The sequence below is a fragment of the Culex quinquefasciatus genome, chromosome 3, assembly GCF_015732765.1.
Source record: "Culex quinquefasciatus strain JHB chromosome 3, VPISU_Cqui_1.0_pri_paternal, whole genome shotgun sequence".
Taxonomy (NCBI): Eukaryota; Metazoa; Arthropoda; class Insecta; order Diptera; family Culicidae; genus Culex; species Culex quinquefasciatus.
The window spans coordinates 171,337,323-171,363,935 of NC_051863.1; the positions used below are offsets into that span (position 1 = coordinate 171,337,323).

Consider the following 26,613-nt stretch of genomic DNA (forward strand, 5'->3'; position numbering starts at 1 on the left):
TTCGTTTTTCTTCGCTGAATGTACATGGCGCTTTGTTCATGATGCTTTTTTTTTGTCACGAGGTTTATGTAGTCTTTTGTTTGACAGGTTGACAGGGCTATATAAACAGGGACTGCTGATGGTAGAGATTTTGTTTATGTTGCTTTATTTAAAATCATGATTAAACAGACTTTACTGAAGTAACTTTTGCTCATTTTTGGTGGAGAGGTAGCTTATTAGGAGTACTTTTAGAATATGCAATAACCCAGAAAGTGTCAAAATGTACATGATGCCTTTTGAAATGTTACCGTCGATTTGAAGAATATCAAAAAATTAAACTATGAAATGATATGATAAATTAACGCTCGTTCTAATTGATGAAATTTAGATCTACCTTCACAAAGCTGGATTTGTTGTTTAGAAAGATTCCTTTTTTTTATTTTTTTATTATAGAGTTTTTCAGCCGGAGATTTTTCGAAAGTTTACTCATATCTTTTTATGTGGATGAATCAAGGCAAAAATGAATCAGATATTTGATACTTAAAAAATATGGAGAACTGTGTATAATAATCATCCAACAAGGATAAGGATTTAACTATGTTTCATAAAAATAAGCATTTGTTTTTCCTGAGAAAAAAAAGTTAAATTCATCGTCCTTTAAAAATGTGATTAATCACGTCATAGTCATTGTTTACAGTTTTCAGCCTAATCGCAATCGAGCAAATTGCAACAGATTGTGAAATAGGGCGTTATATGACTTATCAATTAGAATTGCGAGATGTAAGCATGTTTTGATCACGAACGAACAGGTTCGTACATGTTTGGTTCTTATCAATAACGAGGGGTTCACGGATTGATTTAAATAAGAGAAATTTTCTGAACTTCACCAATAACTGGATTTATACGTTTCCTATACATGTAACAATTAATCAAAATACTAAACAATTTCAAAAAATCAACATTGACACACCCCCAACGTTTGCAATCGTACCGGTGATAACAAAGCTGTTTACTTTCCGCCCATCAACTCGTATCAAAACAAATCCCCCCTGAAGTCACGTTGCCGACCGCGCTACATTACGCTGCAACGTGACGCTACACTCAAGTGGACAACTCACCATACCATCCCACCGAAACATGTTCGAACACGATCATTCACGCCACACACTGACGCAAGCCTGCTTGGATGTGGTGAAATACCACCCCAAAACACACAACCACCAGCCTGCTGCTGCGCGAAGTGGTTGTGGTTGGTGGAGCAGAAATGGGGCTGCATGACTCATAAGCCGGCCGGTTTGTTTTGATCGTCGCCAACTTGCAAAAACATGTCCAGCGCGTCCGTATAAAAGGGCCGCGGATGCGACAACGCTGCATCAGAACGCAAACATGGCTTCAGGTAACAAGAAGAGCATGGGGACGACCCCGGCCCAGGTTGGCATCATTCCGGAGTTTTGTGGGGAGACCGACGACTGGATCGTGTACCGGGAGATACTGGAGGAATTCTTCAAGGCGAATGGAGTGCTGGACAGCAACAAGGTTTCAGTGTTGATCAGCGTCATTGGAGCGGACACTTACCGGGTTCTGCGGGACCTGTGCCATCCGGATTCGCCGAAGGACAAGACGTACGAGGAGCTTTGCGCGCTGCTGGGAAAGCAGTTCGTTCCGGAGATTGCGATTTTCCGAGAGCGAGCCAAGTTCTATCGAGCGGAACAAGGTCGACGTGAGGATGTCAAGTCGTGGTACGCACGGTTGAAGAAGTTGTCGGTGGACTGCAAGTTTGGCGAGCATCTGGAACCGTTGCTGTTGGACAAATTTATTGTTGGTTTGATCCCTGGACCTATTCAAGATCGGTTGTGCGAGGAGAACGAGAAGCTGACCTTGAAGGATGCCGTTGATTTGGCTGCTAACCGGGAATCAGCCATTCAAGATGAAGTCATAGCTGAAGACATGGGTGAAATGAATCTCGAAGATCGCCGTCGTGGACGCAGGAAGCACGGGCATCGTCACCATCATGGACATCACCGTGGGCCGCACGGATTCGGACCAGGGTTCCCGATGGGTTACGGGTACCACTTTGGACCGCGCGGTCATGGACCGCATCACTTTGGTCCTCCGGCGCACGGCCCTCATGGACACCACCACCACGGACCAATGGGTCGCCATGGACCACCCGGCCCGCCGGAGTTTTTCCGCGGATTCGAAGGTGGTATGAATCGTCACGGATGTCCCTTCAAGCCGCGCGGACGTGAAATGAAGCGCTGGGCCAAGAAGTGGCGCAAACATGGCCGCAGATCGGGCAGCTCAAGCTCGTCCTCGTCGTCGTCTTCGTCGGAATCGAGCAGCTCGAGCAGTGATGAGGAGGAGGAGAACAAGAAACGCAAGTGCCGCAAGGAGGGCGGACACCGCAAGGGAGGTCATGACCATCACCATGGAGGAAAGTTTGGACACCACAAGCACGGAGGACCGAAAGGGCGTCGTGGGGAGCACGGTGGAAGACGTTGCGGAGGACGGAAGGAAGCTGAGGAGCCGATTGTAACTGAAAACACCGAACCGGAGCTGATCGAGTGAAGCTGAAGAGATTTTCAAACTATTTAACATTCCAACGCCCAAGGCTCCAAAAAAGTTGGAACGGTAACTTCAACTCAACGGATCTCGGGCATAACTCAACCAATCAAGACGATTCTTCTTTCCAGTGATTTGTTAGGATGTCTAGATGATTCTAGAACTTTGCAGAACTTAATTTGATCAAATCTGTAATTTTTGCGATTAAAAACATCGTTCCAACTTTTTTTTTCGCGTACAAAAAAAAAAATCGCCAAAAATTCCGCGGAGGCAGTCGTTTTCAAAAAAAGGTGGAACGATGTTTTCGGTCGTAGAAATTACAGATTTGATCGAATTAAGTTCTGCAAAATTCTAGGATCATCTAGACATTCTTACAAATTACTGGAAACAAGAATCGTTCCGATTGGTTGAGTTATGCCCGAGAACCAGCGAGTTGAAGTTATCGTTCCAACTTTTTTGGGAGGCTTGGGCGTCCGTGTAAGTTGGACATGCGTTGGGCGTTCCAGTGTTAAACTGCATTTAACTTATTTAATCGTATGCTATCAACCAAAAAAAACTATAAAAGTGTGGAAAATTGTTAAAAAAATAATAAAATATTCAAATATACACTCAGAGGTCTTTTAAGTAATCCGAAAATCAATAAGTACTTTCAGTTTCTTTTACTTCGTCTTGCCGATAATGTCCACAAATTTGTCATCACCGTACAGATAATGACGATGCAAATTTGCAATCATCCCCTTTATTGAGTCGCCTTTCATCTAGCTTTTTACAGCGCACCACACAGTTTCAGTGTCTTCAACGTGAATGACGCTTCACGCGTGATAGCCCATCGAGTGTCACAGCTTTGTGCGGTTGTAATCAAATACTCCAGCGCTAAGATTGGCAGCCAAGTGAAGTGTTTCGCAAACGCATCAGCTGTGACGTGTAACGATAGTTGAGATCGATAAAAAGAACTACGCTTCAATAAGTTATTGGATTTTCACCTACAACTTGAGTCAAGAAGAACTTAGTTTTTAAAAGAGAAAGTTGTTTCAATAGTGTAGGGATTATGGGTTGCAGGATTGAATATGTAATAAATTATTAAATGAGTATTTATTATAAGATTGATATAATTCATAAATAAGAGTTAAGAGCGCAACAAAAAGTGCGCACCTTCATGAATATTGCCTTGTTAGCTGATTGAGGATCGAGTGCGAGAGCGCGCTAGCGAGCTACGAGAGAGAACAACGAGCGAGAAAACAACGAGATGCGCGCGGCCGGCGAAAGAGAGAATGAAGATTGTCAAATCAGTTTTGTGGTTAATTTCTGTGGAATAAGACGTGTTGTTTGTTAATTGCAAAATATCTGTGTTTTTATTATAAAAGAAAGTCCCCGATCACGACAATGGCACAGTCCGGTAAGTCGAACCTTTTGATTCATGAAAGATCATTTGTTTTGCTTGAATTGTTGTGTTGTGAAATCCAACAGTTTTGTTTACCTGCCAGGATGCAGGTCCAAAGTCTCGCTTTGTTGTTTGCCTGTGTTTTGAAACAGGTAGATTTTTGCTTGAACTTGTTATTTGAAATTGATAAAAGGCATAACTATCTGCGATAATTGACGGTCTTGAATTTAATGAATGATTTGCTTGTTGTTGTTGATATTGGGAACGAATGTTTTGTTTTGAAGTAGTAAGTTTGGCTTTTCGTTGTGATAATTGAAAACCAATGTTTTATTCCAAGTTTATGGTGGAATTTGAAGGCAAATAATTTGCTCGAAATTTGATTGTTTTTGTATGATAACACTTTTGCTTTAGATTTGATTGTTGTTGTTTTGATTGTCGACCAATGTTTTGTTTTTAATTTGATGCAATGTATAATGTTGTTGTGGAAATTGAACTACAATGTTTTGTTACGAATTAAACTTCATTTTTTTTTTCTTATTTTTGTGATTGATGAAAATCAATATTTTGTTTATAATTTGACAAAAGATTTGACAAGATTGTGGAAATTGAAAATCAATATTTCGTTTTGAATTTGATGGAGGATTAGTTTGCGACTGAAGGTAGATAATTTGTTTTTAATTTAGTTGTTGTTTTGGTAATTGAAATCAAATTTGTTGTTTGAATTTTATTGTTGTTATTATAATTGACGACCAATGTTTTGTTTTGAATTTGATGCAAAATTTGATTGTTATGGATTGTTGTTATTATTGATGATCATTATTTTTATTTTGGATTGGATGCTGGTTATTTTGGTAATTGAAGACCAATGTTTATTTTTGAATAAGATAAATATTTGCTTCTTGTTAGTTTTGTTTTAAATTCAATGAAAGATATGCTTGTTGTGGCAATGACTTGATGCAAAGTCCAATAAAATCACAAATTACAAAATTTACAGGTTTAATTTTGATTGAAAGATTTGATTGTTGATGACGGAATTAAAGCCCAATGTCTTGTTATGATAAGATGACAAATTTGCTTATTTTTGCGATAAATGAAAACCAATATTTTGTTTCGAGTAAGATACGAGGTTTGATTGATGCTTTTTGTTGTGGCAATCGAAGGCCAAGATTTGTTTTCTGAATTTGAGTTTTGTTATTATAGAACGGTATTTTTCGGTTTTAAATTTCATGCAATATTTGATTGTTGTTTTATGATGGGCAATTTTGAGTTTTAAATTTGACGCAATATTTGATTGTTTATATGGTAATTGATGACCAATGTTTTGTTTTGAAGTTGATGCAAAATTTGATTATTAATTTTATGGTTAATGAAAAAATTTAGTTCTTATTTGAATGAAGATTTTATTGTTGTTATTATTGACGATACATTTTTGCTGTGAATTTGATGCAATATTAGATTGTTGTTTGATGCTGTGGAAATTGAAAACTATCGTTTAGAATTCTAATGAAAATGTTATAGATTTATGCAGAAATTGACAATCAATGTTTTGCTTTGAAATTTGATTTGAGCAACGTTTTTTGCCGTTATATTTGATTAGTCATAGTTAATTTTGAAGTCTCTTCTGTGTTGGAGACTGACAGACCTCTGTGATGGTAGTCAGAAAAAAAGTCTCCTCTGTGTTGGAGCCTGACAGACCTCTGCGATGGTAGTCAGAAAAAAAGTCTCCTCTGTGTTGGAGCCTGACAGACCTCTGCGATGGTAGTCAGAAAAAAGTCTCCTCTGTGTTGGAGCCTGACAGACCTCTGCGATGGTAGTCAGAAAAAGTCTCCTCTGTGTTGGAGCCTGACGGACCTCTGCGATGGTAGTCAGAAAAAATCTCCTCTGTGTTGGAGCCTGACAGACCTCTGCGATGGTAGTCAGAAAAAGTCTCCTCTGTGTTGGAGCCTGACAGACCTCTGCGATGGTAGTCAGAAAAAGTCTCCTCTGTGTTGGAGCCTGACAGACCTCTGCGATGGTAGTCAGAAAAAAAAGTCTCCTCTGTGTTGGAGCCTGACGGACCTCTGCGATGGTAGTCAGAAAAAAGTCTCCTCTGTGTTGGAGCCTGACAGACCTCTGCGATGGTAGTCAGATTAAAAAAAATGAATTATCTGTGCTGGAGTTCTTTGCGAAAGCAGTCAGATAACAATCTCCTCGATAAAGGAACCCGACAGACTTTTGTGATGATTTTTTTTTAATAACTTCGCAGAAGGAGCCTTATGGATTTTAAAAATATATTGTTCAGCAAATCTTTTCATTCAATTAAGGACCGTCTTTAACATCACAAAAGAAATTGACCTAAGAAAATGAATAAATAAATTTAAATGTGATAGTGAGCACTTTTTGGTATCCACAAATAAAGCAATATGTATTTTGGTAGGGACCGTGGTGTAGGGGTAAGCGTGATTGCCTCTCACCCAGTCGGCCTGGGTTCGATCCCAGACGGTCCCGATGGTATTTTTCGAGACGAGATTTGTCTGATCACGCCTTCCGTTGGACGGGAAGTAAATGTTGGCCCCGGACTAACCTGAAGGTTAGGTCGTTAGCTCAGTCCAGGTGTAGGAGTTGTCTCCCTGGGTCCTGTCTCGGTGGAGTCGCTTGTAGGCAGTTGGACTAACAATCCAAAGGTCCTCAGTTCGAATTCCGGGATGGATGGAAGCTAAGGTGTAAAAAGAGGTTTGCAATTGCCTCAACAATCAAGCCTTTGAACACCTAGTTTCGAGTAGGAATCTCGTAATCGAGAACGCCAAGGCAATGCTGTAGAGCGAATAATTTGATTTTGATTTGTATTTTTGCGTTATGTCTGTGAACTACCTAAAGAAATGATTTTAAATTCATCGAATAGGACTAAAACGGTTGTCACTAACACTGGAGTTGTCATCTCTTGAAAGATAAGCCTCTAAATTGAAAGACGTTAATGATTAAGTACCGTAAACTGGGGTCAATCGGGACACATGGGGCGAATTGGGACAGCAGTTTTAACCATGTTGGAGCACAATATTTTGATTTTCCGGTTGGTTTCGGATAGAACAGACTCAGACCAACAAAATGTGTACATCCATTTCCAAATTTAAAAGCTTTAAGTGCTCTAAAACGGCTGTCCCTATTCAGACTGTAGTCCCGATTCGCCCCAGATTACGGTATTCCATATTGATAGTTATTATGGTTAATTGTTACTTTAATCGATTTACTCAGCTGTGATACAGAAGTTGCTTGAAACCCAACATTATTTCACAGGGAAGTAAAAATTTAAGTAATCGTTAACATGAACAATACATTATTAGTTGAAAAAAGGTAAAATAATTCACTTAATAATTAATTTGATGCATTTTTAAATAATAAATAAAGGAATGATTAATCATCAGAAATGCTTAAAATATAATTTAAAGTGTGAGGTCACAAGAGAAAATAATACAAATATTTAAATATTAATTTTGAGTTGAGAAGTATGAGTGACAATTTGAGCAACGAAAAAAAAAAAACATTATTCTAAAAAAAAAACTAGGAATATTTATATTTATTTATTTTGATTTTTCAATGCAATATCTGTTATTTGTATCAAAATAGTTCAAAATCATTCATTAATTTCGATAGAAATTATATTTTAACACTGTATCATTTTATTGAGTTAAAAAAAACCTTTAGAATTTTAGTAATGTAAATATATCAAAATTAAATTAAGAGAAACATTATTTTGAAATAAATTAAAGAAACTTTGGGGTTCTTTAATCGATTGTACATAATTATGAAACCAAACTTTTTCAGATTACATAACAGGAGTTTATCAGCAAAGAAAAAGTTAAAATTTTAAATAAGAAAAGAAATTATTGACAGGGATCGTAAAGATCGTGATTAAAAAAAATAAGTTTCTGTGAACAATCTACTCAAGTAATTTATCAAAGTTGCTTGGAACCCATTTTACATGACGAGAAAAATAAAACAAAATATTTAAATATAAAACTTTACAAAATCTTTCAGCTGTTTTTAGATAAGCAAGATACGTTTTGAAGGAAATTATGGTTAGGATATTGTCTCCTCCGTGTTGGAGCCTGACCTCTGCGGTGGTAGTTTGAAAAATGTTTCGCCTGAGCTGGAACTCTTTGAGAAAGTAGTCAGATTGCAATCTATACATCTATGCATTACAAGAATAATTGAATAAAATATGTTTTTTGTTGTTATCTGATTTTTTTTTTACATTTTGAAGGTATATATAAATAATATGACCTTAAACATTCTACGGTAATATCAAAAGTGCTTGAATCCATACCTTTAGCTACAATAAATACAATTTGAAGAGAAAATAAATTTGACATATAATAGAAATCGAATTTAGCCGAACGGCATTTATTTCAGTTTATATATTTTATTTTTATTGCAACAATTTACCACATGATTTTGTTTTATTCATTAGAATAATATTTTCTGTACTATGTTTTGTTTCAAGATAAACAAAAATATTATTAAGTAGACACAACAGAAAAAAAAACTATTCGGTAAAAACTATCGTTTGTCTGGTTAAAAGATCGCGTAAGTGAATATTAATAGAAAGTTCAAAATTTTTAATATAAAAGTTGAAAAATGTTGATACTACCATGCATTTACAGAACAAAATCGTTAAATCGGTATTTTTTTTAAAGAAAGCTTTTGTGGCAAAAATAAACAACATTTGATTTTATTTTTTTATAAAAAAATGTATTTTGTGCAGCAAAGCACATTTTGAGCATTAATTGAATTATTTATATTATTTTTGCAATTTGCTTCATTTATTGAGATTACTTTTCAAGAAATCATCTTAAACTGAAATATAGACTATTTTTTATTTTATAAAAGTGTACCGGTACTGATAAAAACAAATTCTTCGAAAATATTACTAATTTGGCATTTTAGTAATTTTTGCCATGATTTATTAACAGTTTCAAAATTAGTTAAAATGCGGTAATTTTTGATACAATGTTAAGCGGTGTTTGCATATTGGAAGGAACTGGTCAAGAAAAAATTCAAATGGGCAGCAGTAGAAGTGAAAGCAAGCCAGATAGGGTGAAGAAAAGCCTCAAGAAAACGCTCCCTCTCCTTTGTTCTGCTGTTCGTAAAGCTGTTTCTTGGCCCCTTTCCTTCCGATCTCCATACTAGCCTTTATTTAAAAAAAAAAAGTTGTTTGTTTTAGCTGTACAGCTTGGTTGGGAATAAATTACAGAAAAGTACAGATGAAAATATTGAAAATGAGGAAGGAATAAGCTTGCTTGTAGATCCATTTTGGGTATTAATCACAAACATATACTTTTCGTCACGTCTGCATTTAATATTAAAAACAGTTTATGTTTACCTTCAAGTCCCGTCTGGTGGATCAATCAGACGTGGCACTGGGCTTGGGCTCATAATCCATAGGTCGGTTAAACTCCATGGCGGGCGCACATAAATTCAAAGTGTAAATTTGAGTAAAAACAATATCTGTGCCTGTCATAGTTTTTGTTTCAGATTTTTTAAATAAGTTAAATTACCACATTGTATATATTTTTAGAAATGTTTATTCTTTGTTTTTTATGGTACACATAAATTAAAAACTTAAAAATGCCAGAATTATGCTTCATTTGTTATTTAAGTCAGCAACATGTTAGATTTTTGAATTTAGAACACATTGTTTTATATTTCATATTCACAAAATGATAATAAATAAGAATAATGTAATTCCATTTCATTTGAAATGTTTAAAAAAATAAAAATTGCTTTTGAATTTGAATATATTTTTAAATTGTGTTGTTTCAGCAATGCAATGCTTGTAAAATTTGCTTTTTAATTTTAAATTACATAAAAATTAAAGAAAATCAGGTAAACAATCACTAATCTCGTATTGCATAAAAAATTGATAAACCTGCGTTTATTTGAGAAAAATTTGTGGTTTTTGTTTTTCCTCCTCGTTTTTTCTTTTTCTTATATTTTCAGGTGTTTTTAAATTTTCAACCTCATCAGCGCATTCCATTTTCTACAACTCCTGCGATCGAATGTCAGTCTCTTGGACAGCATAGATGAAACATTTCGAAGACTGCGCTTTCGTATTTAGATCAGCATGAAAACAAAGTCGAGGAACCCGACGAAAATCTTATAGGAAATTAAAAAAAAATATTGATTGATTTAGCATTCATGCAATTTTTCTGTTAGGAATTATGATTGATATTCGTCATCTTGAGAGTAGAAAAGAGGGAGAATGTAGGGATTATGGGTTGCAGGATTGAATATGTAATAAATTATTAAATGAGTATTTATTATAAGATTGATATAATTCATAAATAAGAGTTAAGAGCGCAACAAAAAGTGCGCACCTTCATGAATATTGCCTTGTTAGCTGATTGAGGATCGAGTGCGAGAGCGCGCTAGCGAGCTACGAGAGAGAACAACGAGCGAGAAAACAACGAGATGCGCGCGGCCGGCGAAAGAGAGAATGAAGATTGTCAAATCAGTTTTGTGGTTAATTTCTGTGGAATAAGACGTGTTGTTTGTTAATTGCAAAATATCTGTGTTTTTATTATAAAAGAAAGTCCCCGATCACGACAAATAGCATTTAAAACTTTCTATAATTGATGATGAAGCGAACGCATCAGATTTAAAATACCAGTTTCGATCGTTTCGTGGGGACGCCTTGTACTTCGTTTAACCTTTCGACGGTTAACTCTGGACGATTTTCCAAAGGATTACGTGGGTTTACCTTAGCAGAGTGTGTTGACGTTCTATGAAAGCTTCTCGCTAGCAAAGCGAACAAATTTGTGCACCTTTATAATTAAGCAGCAAGTACTTAGTGTAAACTTTTGCAGAGGGGCGTCGGGAAGCCACCTCCAGTTGGGAAACCTGTTACGTATGGGTGTACTGGTGGCATGGTCTTCTGATAGCAGATCTATTTGAACTGCGTAACGATACTGTCGTAATTACTGCTTCCGCAGAATGGTGTGTGCGAGTCTTAATTAACAAGGTGTATTGCAACTAGACATATCACTGCATCTGGTGTGCTCGATACTGTTGATAGCTAGAAAACAACGTCACACAGTGATTTCAATTTGATTTTGTCAAAGTACAAACGTCACTGAAGACCATTTAAAATCAGCCAATTTCGTATGAATGTCCCATTTGTCTTTTCATAAAAGTTTAGTTAATGATGTAGATTATTTTAAAATTCACTTTCACTCAACGGTTTTAACTGGTCTAATGTTATACCATTTTTGTAGCATTTTAATATTTAAACTTAAAAGTATTTTCAGTAATTAAGTAAAATTCAAAAAGTAAAATTTTAAAATGGCTTCATTGATTTATTGAAAAAATAAAAAATCTTATGTGTGTGTGTGTGGTCCAATCCAATACCCGCTAACCGGTAGCGAAATTATGGGAAAGTATAGTTTGTATCAGACTTTGTATATGCCGAATGCTGATACAGCTTATCTCAGTCCCGGGTATTAGGTGGTGATAGCCCTCGCGCTGCTTCCAACGACCCATTTCAGAATGACAGAGCTCCTTGCGGTCCAATTCCGAGGTCGCTGGGCATTGTTCGGCCCCGCCTAAACATAGAAGCAAGCATCTGAAGGAAACTCGATCTATATTTAGACTTCCAATCGCCTCAGGCAAATCAGGGATCAGCGCGTATTTAATAATATAAGAAGAAGAGAGATAACATGTTTCAACACTACGGATCAATTCACTGCTAGAGTGTAAACCTTCTGATGGCCGACTGCTTAGCGTTCCAGACCACCACCAATCCAAAGGTGTGAGTTCGAATCCCACCTGATTCATTTTAGTTTTTATTCATATTCAAATTCCTGATTCCAAATTTCAAAGGTACCGACCGGGATTTGATCCCTGAACCTTCTGCTTGGGAGACAGAAGCCGTAACCATTAAGCCACGGAGCCGGTTGAAAAAATAAAAAATCTTAGCATCAAAACTAAACATTTACGTTGAATCAAGGTGTAGAAAGCTTTCATGGGCAGCAAATAGTCACAAACAATGCTTGATCCAACCTACTCAGACTCTGGTTGGTAGACCACCCACAAATGAAATGGCAACGAAACCACATTGCTTTTGACTTCTGTAACGTAGATTCAGGGATTGCTACCGGTAGCGAGCATGGTTAGAAGGTAGAGTGGTTCAAATTTGAGTTTTTGGCTTCCTTTGCCGTGCAGAAATAAATGTTCTTAGAGGGAATATATTTCAAAGCCTCTCTCTAAAGATTGAATAAATATTGTTCCCTCGGCTGACGATGGGAAATTAGGATGTGCGACAAAAGGTCAATAGACATATGGTCGAATGGACAAAAGGTCGAATGACAAAAGGTCGAAAAACGTAAGGTCGAATGGACAAAACGTCGAATGGACAAAAGGTCGAATGTGAAAAAATAAAACAAATAATTATAGAAAAATAATAAAAAAGTTAAAAAATGAATTTATGAGCCATGGTTTCAACATTTGAATGAACAAAGTGTTTTAAAATGCATTTTACACCTGTCCAGTTGTTTCGCAATCATTAGTTTCCAAAAATCTAAGTATTGACGAAAATTTTATTTTTCGTGAAAAAAAGTTTTTGCGCTACTGTGCATTGGAATATCATTAAAATTCAAAATATTTTTAATCCAGTTCAAACATGCTAAATATGATTATCAATGCAAAAAATGCATTTTAGATTTTTTCAGTAGATTTAACTACTATTTTCATTGAAATTTTGAAGTTTTTTATAAACATATTTTTCACCCTTGATTTTCCTGACAAATTTCGAGGGGGTCGCATAAACTTTGAAAAATATTTGTAACGACCTAAACAGAATAGCTTCCAAACCATTTTTTAGATGATTTCCATTTTTTCAAACGTGAGCAGTTCTCCCAAAATAAGTTTGATTTTTAAAATTATTTTTTCATTCTTTTTTTCAGATCTTTGAAAAAAAAGTTCGTCTTCTAAAATATTTTACGGGTTTATTTTTCTTTTCTTAAACAACTTTTGCTTGTTTGTCGTAATATTTTTGTGAGTTCTTTTCCATTTTTTTATTTTGAGCAGTTTATTTAGGTAGTTTATTTTTGTTAATAAAAAAATCTATTCTTGATTGTTTTATTTTTACAGCGTTTCTATTCTTTCAAACATGAGCTGTTCTTCCAAAAAAGTTAGACTTCTAAAATATTTTTTATGTTTTTATTTTATTTTTAAAGACAACCTTTTCTTGTTGGTCGTAATTTTTTTGTGAATTTTCCCATTCTTTCAAACATGAGCAGTTATTCCAAAAAATTTCTACTTCTCAATTATTTTTAAAGCTTTTTAAAGAATTTATAAAAAACCTATTCTTGATAGTCAAAATATTTTTGTGCGTTTTTCCATTCTTTTAAATATTATCCCCCTCTAACCCCCCTCCCCCTTTCAAAAAGTCTCCAGCTACCCGGGGGCAAGTTTTTATTCAGAAGACCCCTAAATTTTTAAAAATGTAAAAATTAAATTAAAGAAAAACGTTCAAATCACCTTTTCATAGTGGCTTATCAATATTTCAAATCAAAAGTTTTGTTTTGTAAAATGTCTTTTTTTTTATTCGGCCTTTTGTCCTTTCCAACCTTTTGTCAAACATTCATTCAAAATTTACAGTGTAAAAAATCATGGTAATATTACTCCTGAAATTGGATCCAATTTTACCTCTAAAAATATGTAAATTCATCACTATTCCAGTGTTTTGTCACCTTTTCCGGCTAAATTCAAAAAAAGATATGCGTCGCACCTCACGAAGCCCCAAACGCCATTTGAATTTGCTGGGACCAATTTTTCGAAAAATATGCCAAACTTTGAAGGCCTGTACCGAGCTCTAGGATGCTCAAACCTTCAATGTTATGCATACTAAAACATGCGCAAGGATCTTGCCTACACGCCAGTGATGTTTTTGATAAACGCATTGCTGGCCAAAATGACCCAAAAATAGACATTTTTGAAAAAAATCTTTTCTTACGGACTAAATTCCATTTAAAATTGAAAGGCGGAGCGCCAGCTCCTGTTACGTCCAATCAAGGTAATATTTGGGATTTGAGCTCAGTAGGCCCACCGGAACCAGCCCCTGAATGCCCACCAAAAAGTCATTTTTGTTACACAAAAAATTTGAAAATTTGAGTATTTTCGAATCAATTTGGTGTTTTGTGAACACTTGAGTATTTTACAAAAAAAGTGAAAAAGAATATAAAATTTGGCTTCGTTTTGTACCTTTATTGCAAATTATAAAAAAATGATAGTTTGAGAAACTTATAAGTCCTATAGGACGTTGCAAATATTTTTTGAAGTTTATGTCCTAAGACTCTGACCAAAAATATGAGGAGAGGCATGGGGGGACATGTTTTCAACGTTTGGATGAAAAAAGAGTTTAAAAATGCATATTGCACATTCCAGTTGTTTTGCAATCTTTGGTTTTCAAATTTTTCAAGTTTGAAGATTGTTTTAACAAAAAAAATCCTAAATATTTTGTAATCGAGTTCAAGCATGCTATGCATGATTTTAAACGAAGGGAAATTATTTTTTAATTGTTTGCAAAATCGATTCTACGATTTGTGATTCTTGAGATATCACAGGTAAACACATTGAGGGTTTTCACATTTTTAACAAAAATGGCGAAACTTTGTGCCAAAATAAAGGGGATCGTCCAATTTGGATGAAAATCGGGATTCAGGCTTGTTTTAATGGTATCAACTGCCCCTCCAAATTTGAGCATAATCAGACAATTATGTTTTTATTTTGCACTTTTTTCGAGCGATTGAGGTGGAATGACCCAAATGTAATCTGCATCGTAATCTGGCCAACGTTGCAGGTGAAAACTGAAATGCTCTAAAAGCGAAATTTATGCACAATAAAACCCAGTGCACGCCAAAAAAATCAAATTTTATCCACTCTAATGCTCGGATCATTCTACCAAAATTGATCCGACTCTGCGAATAGTGGAAGATGGCGGGTTTAAGGCCTGTTGTTTGCTTTCTTGAAAGGGGTTCAAATCGAATGTTTGGCTTGGCTTGATTGAATGCGATAACTGGATTTCGTGTGAGCAAACAACTTCAACGCTGCACCCCAGGCTGCCCTATTGCAGGCCGAATGCTGCAGAGAAGCATCACTCATGTAATCAACGCTAAAACTATGCAGTAAATTGCACCGGGAATGGCTTGCATTCTGCAGTTTAATGCATTGTTGCTTTGCCCAGTGCGTTGGTGTGGGTATACTTCAAACCACTTGGGCTTTTGTGTGTAATTTGAATTCCTGTGGAATTTAAGCGTGGTTACAATTTGTGCCCACAAATCTGTCAGTCAGTTTGTTTTTATTGCTAGATTTCCTGTGAACTGGTGTGTTTGGCTTGTAAATGTTCCTGGGTAATTTTAGGGGATTAAAATTTTGGAGGAATGTGTTTTTTTAAAGTGAGATCAGAAAAATAATATCTGTCATTAAAAATCCAACCAGTTAGACTTCAATCGTTTGTTTCCCGGGAATTAATAATTTCGACATTCCGAGGATTGGTACCATTTGGCTTTGTGTCTTTCATGTTCCCAAGACCTGGTTTTTGGGGAGAGGTGTGGGAAAGTAGGGAAAACGTGCCATCTTCATGTCACAGCTGATAACTCTCGAAACGAATGCTCCAGCATCGATTGTTTGACTTACGAGCGCTTTGTTGTTCGTTTGGATGGTGAATATCCAGCAAAAAAGGCAAGACGTCTCCGTTTTGTAATCACAGGTCTGAATCGAAAGATATATCAACTTTTGAATTTTCTCTTTTGAAAATCTTCCATTCCTAACAAATATTTAATTGAGTAGCTGAATTTCAATAAAATAATTTTTTTTAATTTCAAAATTTTCAAGATTTAAAACTTGGTCTATGACACTAAATTATTATAAAAGTACCCTACGCGAAAAATGTGATGTAAATATCCTGCAGAATTTCAAACACGATTGAAAACTTTTCAGCAGCTTTAAAACATATTTGGTTGTACTTTAAAACAGGTTGATTTGATAAAACTTTTCTTCGCCTGCCTAGAGAGCATCCTTTTGCTCGGGAGATACGTGTCGTAGTTGCAAATATGCCACTTGAATTGAGCAAAATTTATATATTGATTTCCCGGGCATGTTTTCCCAATCGGTGCAGATAAAGCACTCCCCGTCGATACGCTTTCGAATTGTTTGCCAAGAAAAGTTGCACTGTTTGCTGCGAAGCAACAATTTATCGGGAAACTTTGTGCTTTATTAACCCGATGGAGGACGGCGGGGGATGTTTTTGTGAAAGATTGACTGTGATGTGTAGAAGAAAAAAAAGCACATAGAAATATTACTGCGTAGAACAAATCCACAATCGTAGAATTTGTAGGGTTGCTTTCAATTTCTGGGAACAACGTTTGTATTTTATTCTTAAATATTAGTACACTTTTCGAAATGATTGAATTTGTATTCACATGTCACCAACAAGCATTAAAAAAATCAATAGAATCAACTGTGATTTATACATATTTTTAAAAATAGAATAAAACTTCGGATAATCAAGCCTGGGCACAACAATTTAGAGAAACTCGTAAAATGATAGGAATCTTCAATCTCTACCCTCAACTTCACTAAATTAAAGGGGGCGAAGTAGGTACAAACAAAACAAAACAAAAAGTGCCCTCAAAAGAACCAACTTTTGATTTCCATTTTCTATTTCGGTCCTTCAGCTATCCTCCAACCAAACTAGGTTTGTTGCTGCTCACAAAGAGTGCCAACACATTGTTATCCGAGCATTCGTTGGTGAAGGTTGTCTGAATCAACATGACTCGTCGCGTCCCGGCGCAAAACGCCGGCAATATCGCCCTACCTGCGGCTCAAGCAGGCAAAAAAGTGGGAATTTCCAAAAGGAAGGTTGAGGCCTCAACTGATGGCCAAAAACCGGGATTTCCAAAAGGAAGGTGCTTTTGGAAGTGACATCGAACAGCAAAAAGACGAAAAAGAGCGACGGTACTGTACCGATGGATGAGGAGGAGGAGAACTCTTCATCGCACGAGGAGCAGCTTTTGAAGAACAACAAGTTTGCTGGACTGCCTGACGAGGACCAGGTAGCGGAAGCAAAGGAGAATGAAGTGAAACAGCGAAAGGAGAAACTGCCTCCTTTTTATGTGCGGCAATCAGCAGCAACGATCGACTTTCGAGCGGGGCTGGTTGAACTCATCAAGTCTGGGAAAGTCCTAGGCAACATTCGTCTGTGTCAGGACGGATTTAAGGTGCTGGTGCAATCCAGGCAGCACTATCAACTGGTCAAGGATTACTTGACCGAAAACGAGGCGGAGTACTTTACCCATGATGTCGTCATGGATAAGCCGTTCAAAATCGTCGTCAGAGGTCTGTACGACATGCCAGTGGAGGAATTAGCTGCCGAGCTAAAAGTTTTGAAACTGGATGTGTTGGCCGTGCACAAAATGAGCCGACGCAACAAAGACATCAAGTACCGTGACCAGCTCTACCTGCTGCATTTGGCTAAGGGATCGACGACGCTTCCTGAGCTGAAGGCAATTCGAGCGGTTTTCAACATTATCGTGTCGTGGGAGCGATACCGACCAGTGCATCGTGACGTCACACAATGCTTCAACTGCCTGGGTTTCGGGCACGGAGGTAAGAACTGCCACCTGAAGCGTCGTTGCGCCAAATGTGGTACCGATGCGCACATCACATCCCAGTGCATCCAAGATTCGCTGGTGAAGTGCCTCAACTGCAACGGTGAGCACTCGTCAACCGACCGAAAGTGCCCCAAGAGAGCTGAGTTCGTGAAAATTCGGCAGCAAGCATCGACGAAGAATCAGCCTCAGCGTCGTAGAACTCCTCCAGCCCTGGTGGAGGAAAATTTTCCACCTCTTCAACCGCGACGCCAGGTCCCAAACTTGGCACCGTTGCCGTTGGATCCCAGGAAGAGAGCTGAGATGAATCATCCACGGCCGGGTTCCAGCCAGGAGCCGAGACCGCCACCACCGGGCTTCAGCCAGGAGCCAAGACCAACCCAAGAACCAGCAGTTGAGGAAAATGGTAATGATCTTTACACCTCAACCGAACTCCTCAATATTTTCAAACAGATGTCCGCTGCACTGCGTGGATGCAAAACCAAGACCCAGCAGATTGAAGTGCTGACCTCGTTCGTCATCCAGTATGGATCGTAGGTCCCTCAAGCTGCTGAATTGGAACGCTTGCTCCATTAGGAGGAAGAACTTAGAGCTGGTGGATTTTCTTCGCGAGAAGGAGATCGACGTAGCTGCCATCACGGAAACTCATCTGAAGCCCGGTGAAAAAGTTTATCTGCAAAACTACAAGATTGCGACGCAGCTCGACAGGACCACGTCTGGAGGAGGAGGTGTGCTTGTCGCTGTTCATCGTGATCTCAAGCCACGCCGGCTGCCACACTTTAAGCTGGACATCATCGAGGCCGTTGGAGTGGAAATTCCCACTTCGGTTGGCCCAGTACTCTTCATTGCTGCATACTGCCCACGTCAGGTGAATGCCAGAGATGGTTCAGCAGCAAAACTGAAGGGCGATATCCAGAAGCTGACACGGCGGAGCGCAAAGTACATCATCGCTGGTGACCTCAACGCGAAGCATGAAGTTTGGGGCAACAGCAGGAGGAATCGGAACGGAGTGATTCTGCACAACGATCTGCAAAACGGATACTACAACGTTGTGAGTCCGGATCGTCCAACGAGGGTGGCTCGGTCTGGGAATCACTCAATCATCGACTTCTTCATTACCAATATGGCTGAGAACGTGGCTCATCCTGAGGTGTTTGAAGAGTTGAGTTCTGATCACTATCCGGTGGTTGTGGAGGTTGGAGCTTCCGTTACTCCGCAGCGGCAACCAACCCGGAAAGATTACCACAACGTTGACTGGCAGCAGTTTCAGCAAGTGGTCGACAGCAACATCGACTATGATCAACACCCGGAAACTTCTGCTGATATTGATCGTTCGCTGGAGGTGATCCAGCAGGCTATCAACCAAGCAGAGGCTGCCAACGTTCGGGAGGTTCCTGTTAATTTTAAGGTAACTGATATTGACGTAGATACTAAACACTTGATTAGACTTAGGAATGTTTATAGGAGACAATATCAACGGACTGGGGACTATGACAAAAGATTTCAGTTAACAATTTGAACAAAATCATACAAGACCGACTTGACAATATCAGAAATCAAGAATTTTCAAAACATGTAAGCCAGCTTGGGAATTATTCAAAACCATTTTGGAAACTTTCAAAAGTTCTTAAAAACAAACCAAAGCCTATTCCTCCTCTTATTGTTGAGGATTCTCGTTTGATTACATCCGAGGAAAAGGCAAATGCACTTGGGCTTCATTTTGTTAGTTCACATAATCTTGGCGCTTCCATGACCAGCCGTAAAGAAACATCAGTTGCCAATAGTATTTCAACAATCAATGACTCTACCTTTGAATTTCCTGCAGATTCCCATGTTTCTGGTGAGGAAGTCAAAGTTGCAGTTAAACAAATGAAAATATGAAAGCTCCAGGCTTTGATAACATTTTAATCTAGTGTTGAAAAACAGAGTGATCAGTTCTTTCAACATCTAGCCAATATTTTCAATAAATGTTTGCAACTTGGTTACTTCCCCACCAATTGGAAACTGGGCAAAGTCATACCAATTTTGAAGCCTCAAAAAGATCCAACATCGCCAACAAGTTATCGTCCCATTAGTCTTTTGAGTAGTCTGTCCAAACTCTTTGAGAAGGTCATCTATTCAAGGCTTTTGGATTTTACCAACGATAATAATATAATTTTGAACGAGCAGTTTGGCTTCCGCAAGGGACATAATACTGCTCATCAGCTTACGAGAGTAACTAAAATCATCAAGCAGAACAAGCTTGAGTCTAAATCAACTGCTATGGCTTTGTTGGATGTTGAGAAGGCTTTTGACAATGTTTGGCATGATGGTTTGATACATAAACTGTATTTATACGGTTTTCCAATGTATCTTATCAAAATTATCCAGCACTATCTTTCGGAGAGATCGTTCAGGGTTTTTCTGAATGGGATTGCTTCTGGATTATTCAACATTGATGCTGGGGTTCCCCAAGGAAGTATTCTTGGCCCACTTCTGTACAATATTTTTACATCTGATTTGCCTACTCTTCCTGGTAATGGTGTGTTGTCACTTTTTGCTGATGACACTGCCGTTATTTATAAGGGTAAAATAACCAGATATTTAGTTGGCCGTCTTCAGAAGGGTCTTGACGTTCTTTCCGAATACTTTGGCGACTGGAAAATTCGCATAAATGCAGCCAAAACTCAAACCATCATTTTTCCACTTTCCAAATCGGCCAGATTTGCCCCAAAGGATGATGTTTTGATTAAAATGAATGATGTTTCAATACCCTGGTCAAAGGAAGTTGTCTATTTAGGTCTCATACTTGACTCGAAACTATTGTTTCGGCAGCATGTAGAGAAAATATTGAACAAGTGCAGCATTCTCATCAGGTGTTTGTATCCTTTAATTAACAGAAAATCAAAGCTATCTTTGAAAAATAAGCTAGCAGTTTACAAACAAATAATTTACCCCGTTATTGAGTATGCAGTACCTGTTTGGGAGTGTTGCGCTAGAACTCATAAATTGAAGCTCCAGCGTGTCCAAAACAAGGTACTCAAAATGGTTTTGAATGTTCCTGGCTGGACAAGATCAAGTGAGGTTCATGAATTAGCAGAAGTAAAAATGTTGGATCAGAAGATTCAAGAAAAATGTTTGAAATTCAGGGAAAAATGTGCTATTTCTGAATACCCCTTGATTCAAGGATTGGTTTAGTTTATTGTAAGTTTAAGTTAGTTTTAGGTTAGGTTATGTTTTCTTAACATTTTTTTTTCCTCATTGTACCTAGAGTTACAAAAATGATAAATCATATACTTTTAAAGTTATGAAAATGAACAGTGCTTAAATCACGAAAGGCAAATTAAAGCTGAAGAGCCACAGCTGACCACTTATTATGTAAACCAAATGTAATTATTATAAGAAAGATTCAATAAAGTATATTTAATTCAAAAAAAAATTCAAAAAAGAGTGCCAACAAAAAGATGTGTTTTGCTTCCTCGCGAATTTCCCCAATCCTGCGTCTCCTCAACCCCTTGTGCCACCAAAGCAACATTGACACACGGAAAAACTTTTTCATCCTATACTCTGTGTGTTTGTGTGGAAGAAAGGCATTCGAGAAAATGATGATAATGTTAACCACAAACTTGGCAAACAAGCTCGCCTGTGGGACGAACGGAAGATTCTAGCTGAATAGTTTTACCAACGGGATGAGATGGAAGGCAGAAAAATAGTGATGACCGCAGAGAAGTTGAGCGCTGTGGCTAATTTTGTCCATTCAGCAAACGTTCGATTGAATGTGGATGTGGAAAGATAAGTCGGTTTGGGTTAACAATAAATGATGATGGTATTTATGTGCTATACACGGAGAAAAAAGAGTTCCCAAGATCGTGAACAAGCGTTCATGAAAATGGGAACCAAGAACAAAGTGTTCAAATCCCATGGTACGTTTTTGGAAATCGTCTTGGGAACTCTTTTTTTCCGTGTATATCAACCTATGTCCGCGAAGTTGTTTTACCCGGCCCGTGATGGCTTTTGAAAACTGGTCCTTATTGCCGATCATAAATATTGAATATACTAGATATCTTTAAATTCAGAAAAATAAGCGTGAAATCATTACTTCATTTCCATTTTTATTTCTTTGTAATCGTCAGTGGGGGTGACATTGGGTCTGGGGGTGACAATGGGTCAAAGTGATTTTTTACGGATTTTACCATTGCTCAAATTCTTCTCCATGAAACTGTATTCTGTTAAAAGGGTTGTGTAGGGGACTTCCTAAGATGACTTCGCTGAAAAAATCTCGTTCCTACAACAAATCCTGTTATTTTGGCAGCTGAGCAGTTCTCTACGAAATCGGTCTTTTTCTTAGAATTTTAATTTTTGTATTTTTTAATCCGACTGAAACTTTTTTGGTGCCTTCGGCATGCCCAAAGAAGCCATTTTGCATCATTAGTTTGTCCATATAACTTTCCATAAAAATTTGGTAGCTGTCCATACAAAAACGATGTATGGAAATTCAAAAATCTGGATATTTTGAAGGAATTTTTTGATCGATTTGGTGTCTTCGGCAAAGTTGTAGGTATGGATATAGACTACACTGAAAAAAATGATACACGGTAAAAAAATTGTGATTTTTTATTTAATTTTTTGTCACTAAAACTTGATTTGCAAACAAACACTATTTTTAATTTTTTTTATTTTTTGATATGTTTTAGAGGACATAAAATGCCAACTTTTCAGAAATTTTCAGTTTGTGCAAACAATTTTTGAGCGAGTTATGAATTTTTGAATTAATACTGATTTTTCAAAAAATCGAAAAGTTGGTCGCAAAATCAAATTTGCAATATAAAAGTACTTTAGTGAAATTTTGATAAAGTGTACCGTTTTCAAGTTAAATCCATTTTTAGGTGACTTTTTTGAAAATAGTCGCAGTTTTTCATTTTTTTAAATTAGTGCACATGTTTGCTCACTCTTGAAAAAAATATTTTTGAAAAGCTGAGAAAATTCTCTATATTTTGCATTTTTGAACTTTGTTGATACGACCCTTAGTTGCTGAGATATTGCCATGCAAAGGTTTAAAAACAGGAAACTTAATGTTTTCTAAGTCAACCCACTATTTTCTAATGTCGATATCTCAGCAACTAATAGTCCGATTAACAATGTTAAAATATGAAACATTCGTGAATCGTGATCTTTTCGAAAACAATATTTTCAAAAAAAAATAAATCAACACTAACATTTCAAAAGGGCCAAAAATTAAATATTACGCCCTTTTGAAATGTTTGTCTTGGTTTAAAATTTTTTTTAAATATTTTTTTTCGAAAAGATCGGAAAATTTCACGAATGTTTCAGATTTTTACATTGTAAATTGGTCCATTAGTTGCTGAGATACACAGCAAAAAATCCGATGCAAACGGCACACTTGATCAAAATTTCACTTAAGTACTTTTTGATTGCAAATTCGATTTTACATTGAAAAATGAAGTAGAAAATTTTGTACAACCAATATTTCAATTTTTAGAAAAAAATAGTATTGATTAAAAAATTCATAACTCGGTCAAAGATTTTTTGCACAACCTGGAAATTTCTTAAAAGTTGGCATTTGATGTCCTCTAAAACAAATAAAAAAAAATAAAAATAGTGTTTTTTTGCAAATCAAGTTTTAGTGACAAAAAGTTAAATAAAAAATCACTAATTTTTTTTTACCGTGTATCATTTTTTTTTAGTGTAGTCCATATTCATACCTACAACATTGCCCAAGACACCAAATCGATCAAAAAATTCTAAAGATACAGATTTTTTAAATTTCCATGTATCATTTTTTTTGGATAGCTGCCAAATTTGATTGTAAATTATATGGACAAACTAATCATGCAAAATAGCTTCTTTTGGCAAACCGAAGGCACCAAAAAAAAGGTCAGACGGACAAAAAAAAAAAATACAAAACAAATGACTGAAATCACAGAAAATTGCTTAAATAGGGTATTTGTCCATATTTTGGGCCTAGTACCTATTTTGGGTCAACCAAACTTAATTCAACGAAATTGAGCATTTCACCAAATCTGGCATGAATCTGCCCCTTGATAATGATACGTGTAGTCACTATCTTCATTTTGGTGGGCAAGAATAATTTACTTTTTCCTCCTAAATTATAAATAAAGCAATAAAAATAGCACTCTTCACTTTTTTCTTGGCAAATCGCTAGTTGCCTATTAGGTCAAAAAATTTCACCACTTTTGCTTACCGCTTGTTGACACTCAGCGTCACGGCTTTCATTGCTCAGCACACGAATGAGAGCCGTCCCCCGAATCTCCAACCACCGGCAATATATTTTTTTTTGGTGGGTTGCACAATTCCGTTGCAAAAACAATCACTGAACTGCCACCAAATCAATAAAATAACTGATTAAAGTTACTTCGTCCATTTCGGAGAGAGTGGATGTTTATTCAGCACATTTGACGCTTCTCCAAACTGTGACAGTGTGTGTGCGCTTTTCACAAGTTACAGTCTTTCTTGCATATTACGGGCTTGTTGTTTGGCTACACAACAAATGTTCAATTATGTTTAAAACAAAGAGTCTATCCTACTCACGTCATCTGATGTTTACATTAGGAACGAGCAGGATAGACTCTTTGTTTACACTTCGGCTTTGGCCCTATTACAATGTTTTGCTAGAAATAATCCATGGTTATTTAATCAAATTTCAATCTTTGTTCTTTTAAAAACACATTTTGTTTATTTAAAAACTTTTCGGTATGAACTAACACTGTTTCCATTGCGAAAGTTTTAGCTTCTGCAAATTGTCTAACATTCCATTTCTCTATCGAAGAAAAAGGATGAGCGTGGATATTGTGCAATGTTACCCCACCCACTGACTTGAGACGATGGCGATGAAATGCGGAAAAGCTCATTTCGCCTTGTTTGTACATCGTTCTGCAGAAAATGGTTCCGTTTATTGGCAGTGTAAACTTTATTGGTGAAAGTTTTGAACACAGTTAAAAATATCATACTTTTATATTTGATTATTTCTTACATTTGACATGCAATATCAAATCCTAGTTTTAACTTTTATTTTATTTTAATTGTGATACTCTTAACTGAAGTTTATTTGTGGACCTTGTTATAGAACGTGGTCGTACCAAAAACAAACAGGGGAAAAACTTCATCCTTCTATTTCAGATTATGGAGAGTAGTCCATCAGTTCATTAATGTCCTTCTTAGAATGTCCCCTCTAAGCTTGCCACAGTCTACCTGGAAGCCCCAAGTCAACCCGGCTCTCTGGTTGCCCCTTCGCCCGTCAAGTGGCATTACGGCTAATGACCATCGACGAAAGCTGGCCCCATAATACGAGGGTCGTGTTCCTGGTAAGGTAATCAACAGCTGGTTCCAGCCCTCTCATCGGCATCGCATTAATTAGTCGGTTTCCGCAGGATGATCCCGGGCCCGGCATCGTAGAAAAAGCTCGTTTCGCATTCCAGAACACTGCAGTGCCGTTGAATTGTAGGAGGATTTTTGTTCAAAAGCCCGCAAGCAGACCAAGGGGGTTCATACTTACTTGAAAAACATAAAGATGACCAGCACATTGCCAAACAGGCCCCACACCATCATCAGGAAGTAGACGAAGCCCAGCGCGTAGTGGGCCACCGGCGACGGGGGCTCGAACTGCAGCCAGAAGGGGTTGATCCGGTCCCGGAAGGCGTCCTCCACCGGCGGGCCGTCGTAGCCGGACAGGGAAATGTACTTGCTGGCGGGGTGAACGGGCGGTTCAGGTGTAAATGTGGAAAGAAAAAGAAAGAAGGAAATTAACTTTTTCGGCAATTTTCCGGTTGGATTATTCTTTTTTTTATTTTTTTCCCCGAAATGGTAGAGAAAACTCAGAATTTGACCTTCATCTTTTTCGTTGGATAAGCAATGAGGTAGATGGATGCAGGAATTGGCAGATTAAAATGTAAGCGTAAGGCAGAAATGGCGTAACGGGAAATGGCAGCGCTATATAACTATTGTTCAAAGTTTTTGCCTCAAATTCGTTTTTTTTACATTTTGAGTCGGTCATCTTACATTAATGTCCCTTTGGCAACAAATTCTATCACTTAACCGTAACTGAAAACGGTAACTGGTAAACGTGGGATTGTAAAAATAAATTTTAATCAGGGACTAAAAGCACCAAAAGTAGAGCAAAGTTTCACGAAAATCGAAGATGGGTCGAGGCAACTTTTAAAGATTAAATTAACATATATACATTATTAAAATGAAGTTAATAATATTCATAATATTTCAAACATATTCTTTCTTGGGAACAGTATGCCATTCCATCGGGCACCTTATGTTGGCATATAAAGACTATAATGTTTAGGCGTCCAATATTCCTGGCTTTGAAATTTCCCGGGAAACTGGAACAATATTTTTGAAATGTTTAAATAGTCCTAAAATCCAAGGTTTGATTATATTTGTTAAGGTTTTAGGCTCAAAATCATAAATTAAGCTGAATACTTTTAAAAGGCGATAATCAAAACTTCATTCTAAACAAGGACAGCAGATTTTATATAGCTTAAAAAAATCAAAGGTGGAAATATTGCTGACCCGCCCGTGTTGATCAATCGGACCGCGCACTGGACTCACATTCCAGAGGTCGCTGGTTCGAATCCCGCGGCGGGCGCTCTACAATTCTTTGTGTAAATATGGGTATTCGGCGCCGTCGCTTCGTGCCATACTCTCGTACACTTAGGAGCCCAGGGCGGCGAAGTCCTTGTAGATAAAAAGGAAGGCACTAGTGGTTGGTACTAGCAATGGTGGCCGACAGCTATAAAGTCAACTTCGTTTTTTTCGGAAATATTGCTGATCTTTGTTGTGCTTTGGATTTTTAATAAACCACATTTTTTTATCTAATTTGATTCTAATTAAGTAAGTCTCTTATAAAAATATTTTTTGCAATTCCGTCGTGAAACTACTTACTTTTCCTGTCATTCTTGAACGACGAAATAGCTTACTTTTCTGTACCAAAAATAACAGAATCTTTTCAAAATAAATGCTGAAAAGTTGACACTTTTCAATTTTTTTTTGATTGAAACGATTTAAAAGTAACACTTTTCA

At 37.2% G+C, this 26,613-nt stretch overlaps 2 protein-coding genes across 5 annotated transcripts in view; one reads left to right on the forward strand and one right to left on the reverse strand.

Moving 5' to 3' along the window:
* LOC6044069 (opsin, ultraviolet-sensitive) overlaps positions 1–26,613 on the reverse strand; it is a 219,143-nt gene that overhangs the window by 31,299 nt on the left and 161,231 nt on the right. For all 3 annotated transcript variants that reach the window (XM_038260125.1, XM_038260127.1, XM_038260124.1), the window contains exon 4: positions 25,079–25,267. In XM_038260125.1, coding sequence (XP_038116053.1) covers positions 25,079–25,267 — 189 coding nt within the window. The remainder of the gene's footprint in view (positions 1–25,078; positions 25,268–26,613) is intronic.
* LOC119768815 lies at positions 934–3,096 on the forward strand. Of its 2 annotated transcripts, none has more exons than XM_038260130.1 (2): positions 934–2,574; positions 3,054–3,096. In XM_038260130.1, the coding sequence occupies exon 1, from the start codon at positions 1,366–1,368 to the stop codon at positions 2,545–2,547; it is 1,182 nt and encodes a 393-aa protein (XP_038116058.1). In that variant the 5' UTR covers positions 934–1,365; the 3' UTR covers positions 2,548–2,574; positions 3,054–3,096. The 2 variants fall into 2 exon arrangements, with proteins under 2 accessions (XP_038116058.1, XP_038116057.1); XM_038260129.1 differs by having other exon boundaries at positions 934–2,570; positions 3,050–3,092.

What these genes read in the sequence shown, in the direction of transcription:
- LOC119768815 (XM_038260130.1), top strand. Translation starts at nt 1,366, where the DNA reads ATGGCTTCAGGTAACAAGAAGAGCATGGGGACGACCCCGGCCCAGGTT.